This window comes from Mytilus californianus, unplaced genomic scaffold (assembly GCF_021869535.1).
Source record: "Mytilus californianus isolate M0D057914Y unplaced genomic scaffold, xbMytCali1.0.p SCAF_14, whole genome shotgun sequence".
Lineage (NCBI taxonomy): Eukaryota > Metazoa > Mollusca > Bivalvia > Mytilida > Mytilidae > Mytilus > Mytilus californianus.
In genome coordinates this window covers 15,579,977-15,587,956 of record NW_026262626.1, presented here as the reverse complement: position 1 = coordinate 15,587,956, position 7,980 = coordinate 15,579,977, and the positions used below count along the sequence as shown (strand labels likewise).

General features: G+C 33.1%; 1 protein-coding gene across 6 annotated transcripts in view; it reads left to right on the top strand.

The window, feature by feature from the left end:
* The first annotated feature begins 3,472 nt into the window (after window positions 1-3,472).
* The window catches only part of LOC127724233 (non-POU domain-containing octamer-binding protein-like), a 48,125-nt gene continuing 43,617 nt past the window's right edge, over window positions 3,473-7,980 (top strand). For all 6 annotated transcript variants that reach the window (XR_007992405.1, XR_007992404.1, XM_052231153.1 and 3 more), the window contains exons 1-2: window positions 3,473-3,826; window positions 5,484-5,743. Coding sequence is in view for 4 of the 6 variants with exons in the window: in XM_052231153.1 (XP_052087113.1) it covers window positions 3,586-3,826; window positions 5,484-5,743 (501 nt within the window). In the remaining 2 variants the exon portion in view is untranslated. The remainder of the gene's footprint in view (window positions 3,827-5,483; window positions 5,744-7,980) is intronic.

The following is a 7,980-nucleotide window of genomic DNA, read 5'->3' as shown; positions in this document are numbered from 1 at the left end:
TTTATTCTAGTACTTAAAACAAAAAGGATCTTATTTTATTTATTTTTTTAAATCGAAGCTAATGCCCCTTTAAATATATGTAAGCTGCCTAACACCATAGAGTCGGAACTCCGCGTATATATACACTACACTGCAACTTACAGTTCTTGTCACTAGGTCCCTTTGGTATCTTTCGCCTCTCTTTTTCTTGACGTTCGTAAAGGCATTATTTAAAGTAGGATGATGAGAAGAACATATATCCTATACAGGCAGGAAAGACATAGCAGATATGATACAGCACCAACTTATCAACTTAATGTATAGCCAAAATCGGAAGATCTTCCGCATATGCTATCTATATGCCCAGCGTTAAAGCGGAAATGTTATTGAACCAACAAACTCCGACGACTCACTTAAATAGGTCTTCAATTAAGAACGAATAAACGAGAAAATGAAATAAATATTAATGACTGTATTAAGTAATAGTCAAAAGAAGAAACCACTCCTTAATGGGCTATGGGAACAAACAACCGAATATAATATCTAAAAGGCTTATATTCTCCTACGATTTTCATATGGCTTAGAAATTTAACCTATGACAAAAAGTCAAATTGAGCCAGATAAATTTCCTAGAAATACTTTCAGACACATTATGTGACATACAATCGATGCCACAAAGAACTGCTACTTCAGCCATTTACCTACAATAATTAACCAGAAAAATGATCCCCGAAGACTGCCGACGGTCATATAACCCGATATACACATGCATGAATATGAATATAAATAGAAAGCGAGCATGTGCAATTGGATTTTTCTAGGTCTGCTTGATTTCATATTAAAGGTTAAAACATATGTTAATCATCGTTTTTATCTGTATAGGAATGATGTTTGTGGATTGAATCAGTCAACCAAATGGTTCACCCTTGTTTTACATTCAATGTTGACATTCTTTTCCTTTTAATAGCTGTCTAGCCTGCACACGTGTAACCCATCTCTAGCTAAGGGGTTAAATTGAAGCTCACATGAATACGGATTAAATGATTAAATTATTGACTTGCAAGTAAATAATACATCAGCGATGTTATTAATAATGGGTTTATTTTGACATATTTGGGCCAAACTGACTGCTTATAACAAAATATTATTTAAAAATTCCGCTTTTATTCTAGTACTTAAAACAAAAAGGATCTTATTTTATTTATTTTTTTAAATCGAAGCTAATGCCCCTTTAAATATATGTAAGCTGCCTAACACCATAGAGTCGGAACTCCGCGTATATATACACTACACTGCAACTTACAGTTCTTGTCACTAGGTCCCTTTGGTATCTTTCGCCTCTCTTTTTCTTGACGTTCGTAAAGGCATTATTTAAAGTAGGATGATGAGAAGAACATATATCCTATACAGGCAGGAAAGACATAGCAGATATGATACAGCACCAACTTATCAACTTAATGTATAGCCAAAATCGGAAGATCTTCCGCATATGCTATCTATATGCCCAGCGTTAAAGCGATACCAGAAAATATACCTTTTTGACAAACATATACTATATAATTGAATATATTGGAAAAGTGAAATGGAAAGATATTTTATAGGCAGAATTGTGATCACAATTCCCTTATAGTAGACTGTACAAATTTCAAGGGTGTGCTCATTACCATCTGGGACAAGATCGATTTTAAATTGACAAAAAGCTGAATAGAGCTTATGTTTTCTGTATACTAATATCCGTCTACAAATAAAGCTTTTGAACTTGAACGATATAGGAGACTTAGGAAGCTTAAACAAGGAGCATGTGTTATAGAATGCACATTATCAGACTTAAATTGATCAAAGTGTGTATATATGTCTGCTGACACCCATCACCCTAAATTTGATAACTTTCAAGCGTTAATAACTATATTTCGCTAACTCTAAATTGCGTGTGTATATAGTCTCAAGACTCTGTACAACAAATACAAATGTCGAGTGGTGGAGGGAGTATAAGTGTAAGCAATAAATATGCCCTCGGGGTAATAATGTGTCCGTCATAGTATAAATTTAAATTCAAATTCAATTCAATTCAAATTCAAATTCAAAGTTTTATTTAAAGTCGATATTCAATAAACTACATAAACACAAGCAGTCTTGTGAGCTTTTCAAATCGATTGAATAACAACATATATACACACACATACATAAGTCATGAAAACAACACAATTTTAAACATACAGTGCATAGAAAGATACCATAGATGACATATAAAAATTAAAAGCATAGTATGCAAAATAAAGTATATCTTAAAACATAGCACAAGTTAAAATGATAAGAACAGTAGATAATAGCAACTAAAAAAGCTAAACAAATCAAATTGTCACACAAAAAATAAAACATCAAAAAAGCACAGGCATAAAAACACTATATGCATGCACTGCACTGGCATGAGCTGTTATCTGGATCCCATGTTTGTACCAATTTTTTGAATTGTTCAAAAGATGTTTCCATTCGACAATGGTTAGGCAGCTCATTCCAGATTTGTGCAGCATTATATAGCGATCGATCTTAAACCATACCTTGTAGTTCTGACTCTCGGGAGTACTGCTGTTTTCTGTGATCTTGAATCATACTTCTGAATTTTGATATCTATTAAATCATGAGGATAGCTTGGACTTTTTTTGTGAATTATTTTAAAAGTTTCTTTTGCAATAGTTTTTATTTTCTTATTTTCAAAGAAGGTAATTTTGACTTTTCTAGCAGATTTTCGTATGAACTATGATAATCTTCATAGATGAATCTAAGAGCTCTTTCTTGATTTTTTTTCCATTTTAAAAGATTTTTTTTTCGCTACAGTAGTGCCAAATTACTGGACAATAGTTAAAATTCGAAAGATGCTGTTAACCGACCTAGCCTGTTTAAATATTTACCCATTCGTTTTAGAATATTTAATTGTCTTGATGCCTTTTTACATATCTCAGATATATGATGGTTAAAGTTTAAGTCCGAATCTATAGTTATTCCAAGAAGTATAACGTTTTCTTCACAATTAAGAAATTTGTTTCCATTTAAATTGAATGTCAATTAAATTGTGTTTATTTGTAAAAAATGTCCATGGTCACAGAATTTACTAGTATTTTTAATCTGGTGTCAGTAAATAATGTTCACAGATAAATTTTCCTAGGTTTATAAGTCCGTGTCCTTAATATTCTTAGGTAAAAATGTCCTTTATTTCAGTAGGGAATTTCTTTGAAGATCTTTGGACTGAACATGTGAATACAGAAAGAAATAATTCAGATGTAAACAAGGGAATGTTCTTACATTGTAAAGTTTGAATATTTTTTTTAACTTTTGTACTTCAATAATTCTTTCTTTTATTAAAATATATTGAAACTTAACAAACTAAAATAATTACACTCAACTTTTTACACTACAGACTGACTGAGTTTCGTTTTGTTCATTGTAATCCATCATTTTCGAAACTAATTTAAATACAAGTCACGTGGGCAATTAACATAATACCCCAAGCGAACGAACGCCATTTTGAAAGCAAGGAACACGCTAACTCCAAGGAAAAAGACAAAAGAATTATTTCAAGAAACGACTACTACATCGAAAGGCTTTAAAATGCAGAACACTACACCCAACAAAACCACCAATCAGCCTAACAATAAAGAAGGAAGTGCCTCAAAAGATCAGAATAAAGACAACATAAAAAAAGAAGCAACGCCACATCACACTCATGGACAAAATCACAATCAAAGAGGTTTTGGAGGAAGAGGACGCGGTGGCAGAGGTGGTCGAGGAGGAGGAGGAAGGGGTGGTGGAGGACAAATGGGTGGGCAAAATAGAGGACCAGGTGGAAAGGGTAAATAAAAAATAAAATAAAAAGGGGGGTTAATAATGTCGAGAATAATGGCCTCTCGTTTATTGAATATTGTTTGAAATGCACACTTCAGATTAATAATATTTAAATGATCCTTTTTTATAGACTATAGGGTATGACCAGGTTCATATTTGTATGGAAAAAAAACATGTGGAATATCCTCTGATACACAAAGCATACCACACATTAATATCACAGCAACATTTGAGAATGAGATGCTGCAATCTTGATAAAAATTCTGACACTGCCATCTTACTCAGCATGCAATATACAGATCGAATAATCTTTTGTTTTTAGCACTCTCAGATGAGGGATTGTTACTTGTTTATTTGGCGGGTTGTCTGATCCCAACCTTTTCAACAATGTCAATGAGCAAAACCCATCCTGCATAGTCACCTAAGTCGGCTATAATTTATAAAAGTCCTGGTAATGACAAATGTTAAACAATTCAATGAGAAAACTAACGGCATGATTTATGCATACAAAATGAATGAAAAACAAATATAAACAGCAACAAACAACAACTAGAGAATTACAGGCTCCTGACTTGAGACAGGCACATACAGAATGTGGCAGGGTTAAACAATTTTTAACCATCAGAACAAAAACCCAGCGAGACAGTCCCACAATAGAAACTATTTCATTCTTCGGTTTTTATTGTAAGGTATAGTGAATAGATTGATATATAATGTTTATTGTATAAATGTTATCATATAATAACCAAAGTCATTAATTGTCATTGGTAACAATTCCAACATGAAGCCTGGCTTCTATTTTTAAACTAAGATTACCACAATTCAGCTGTCCTGTAAACATGGTCAACATCAAAGTCTGGTGCTGTGGAGGTTCCTTCCCTTAGTTTATATCATCAAGAGATTGTACATCACTTGAATGTTTTGCATTGGGAACCAATGGTCAAGAGATTTAGTTTAAGATTTCAATACATTTTTAGGACTTACAAAATTGTATTACACCACATACCCCCACTTATAGACTAAACATGTAGGATACATTGCATTAACCTTGTTTGTTGCTCTGTTTTTTATGTCACAGTTTTTTTCAGCTACTATTGAACTGAATACCTAATCAATTTAAATTTCACACTTTTCTCAAGTACAACTAAACAGAAATACTGTATTTTGTCAGCAGCTTGATAGCCACAAGTTGTAATGACTAATGTTCAAATACCTTTTGGATCTGTGAGCTCTTTTTCATCAAACTTTTATTAAAGTAATTGATGATTACACTATATTTTTATTATAGTCAATTAGATTATGATTACATGTAATGAAAAAATTTGATGAACAACAGATTACTGTTGATTACTCTGGAAAATGTAATCGTTTACAATTGATTCTGATTATGATTATCCCATCCCTGGTTTGCTGATACTTTGTAGGGTCTGCTCTGTTTACAGATATTACTACTATTGAATAGAATTATTTTGAATTTGGTCAGCAGCCTAGCAGTGATGAGTTGTAGCGTGCATGTGTCTTTTGGATCTGTTGAACACCTTCCTGTTTTCCTCTTCTTTCAATTGTGAATTGGAGCATGCTTATCAGGACAACACATGCATTCTTGTTCAATTTACAGACTGAAAAACTAAATATTCATGTATACATTTCTGTACATTTTTCAGGAGGTGGTCAGCATCAGGGTCAACAGCAATTTGGTGGTCATGGTGGTGGTGGTGGTCATGGTAGTAATTATGACACAGTCTTCCTACCAGTCAATGAAGGCCCCAAAGAACAGAAAAAATTCACTGGAAGATGCAGACTATTTGTTGGTAACATAACTCCGGATACAACAGAAGAAGAGTTTAAAGATCTGTTCAAACCATATGGTGAAATCAATGAATGTTTTGTAAATGGAGCTAAAGGTTTTGGCTTTATAAGATTGGTAAGGACAATAAATTAAATATAAAGACATCAATCTCAGTTTCTAGGAGAAATCTCCACTGCACAACTGTTTGAAATTCGTCCACTTGTCTTAAATTAGTAGTCCCATACCTGTGAAGACAAGGGGACTATGAGGTTTGTAGTCTGTTCATCCAAGAAGTTTTACAAATCTTCAATCTTCTGATAAGATGTTTTGTATGTAGTCATATCACCAGAAGTTACAGATCAAGTTTGTGTTCTGTTTTTTGTTATAATTTTCCACATTTTCAAAACTAAATTGGTTTTTATATGACTGCAAAAAAAATTTGTGGTTGTATATTGGTATGACATTGGCATCGTCGTCCGAAGACAGATGGGTTTTCGCACTCTAACTTTAGTTTAAGAGAATGGATCTCTATGAAATTTTACTACAAGGTTCAATACCACAAAATGAAGGTTGGGATTGATTTTGGGGGTTATGGTACTTACAGTTAAGGAATTAGGGGCCAAAAATAAGCATTTTTGTAACTTCCAGACATAACTTGTGTGTAAGTGTATGGATCTCTCTGACATTGTACCACAAGGTTCCATATCACAAAAGGAATGCTGGGATTGATTTTGGGGGTAATTGCCTCCCAAGTTTTAGGAATTAGGGGGCAAAAAACAAGAATTTTTCTAGTTTCATGACAATAACTTGTGTGTAAGTCTATGGATCTTTCTGCAATTGTACTACAAGGTTCCATATCACAAAGGGAAAGCTGGAATTGAGTTTGGAGGTAATTGCCCAAAACGTTTAGGAAAAGGGGACCAAAAGGGGGCAAAAAATAAGCATTTTTATACGACCGCAAAAAAATTTTTGTGGTCGTATATTAGTATGTCTTCGTTGTCGTCCGAAGACACATTAGTTTTCACACTCTAACTCAGGGTTTAAGCTAGGATTTTGAGGGCTTAAGTCACTTTTGCGCGAGATGAAAATCAACATTATTTTGGGTAACAGCAAGGGACCAAGGATGTATGTATATCACTAGCTATACATCTTTGTTAGACTTTAAAGGACTAAGACATTTACTAGGCAGTTATTGCATGATTTGACTAAAGTAGCACTTAAATATGAAGATTAGGATATAAGATCTGGAAATCTAGTTCAAAATTTCACTTCAATTAGTTTCAGGGGACATTCCTGATCAACAAAAGTTGGGTTCCATCTTTTTTAAACCAGGAATCACAGTATAAATGAACTTGTAGAACTTTGTATTTGTAAGACTATTTCACTGCATAATCATTTTCCTCATAAAACGTTTATATCGATATTTGGAATTCATTTCTATAAAGTTGGAAACAAGGATTTGTACAAATCCTTATTGGAACGATTCTTATAACTGTAAATTCTAAATTAATGAAGAATTGATCACGTTTACTTTCGATTTTCAAATGAAATGTAAACGGGAAGTGACAAGTAGATAATAAATTCAGAATGAATCCGGATTCGTCTACGGATTGGTTCGTGTTTAAAAAAGGCAGGAAATTATCATTTTTAAATCTAATTCGCTTAGTAAGAACTATATTTGTCTCTCTTGTTTATTTTGATACTAAATTTATCTCGTATTTTACATTTTAGTGTCTATAAATTCATAGGAATACTTTCACGCATGCGCAGTATATCGTAAAGGAAGCACCCGTTTGACTCGTGATTTGAATAAAGTTCTATCTTTTTAATCGAAATTGTCGAAAGTTTTATACCAAAGATGACGAAAATACGTTCATATGACGGAACTACAACAAACGAACTGCAAATTGTGATCGTTTTAAAAATATTGAAATTAAAACGCGAACTGTCTGGGGGAAAACAATTTTGTTCAAATGACGAAACTACAAATTGTGGTCGTTGGCCTTGAGATATATTAAAATTGAAATGCCGACTGGCTGATTTTACTGGGGAAAATAATTATGATGGTCAATTATGAGGTTTATTAATAATTAACGGATTAGTGACCCATCCGATGGCGATAAGCGGATTAACTGTAATCACACATTTATATCACCTTTTGAAAATGTTGAAATTAGCTGAGGGTCATAAACTTGTCAGAAACATGAAGACAGGTAGAATTATAGTATTTTCATGCGAAAATATTTTTACACTTTCCAAATTTAAGTGACGAAATTGATTTGAAATACTTTCGTCATTTTGAAAACAGTTTCGTAAATGACGAGCGCTAGCAAAATCACTGCTCTAACTTTAATTTAAGTGAATGGATCTCA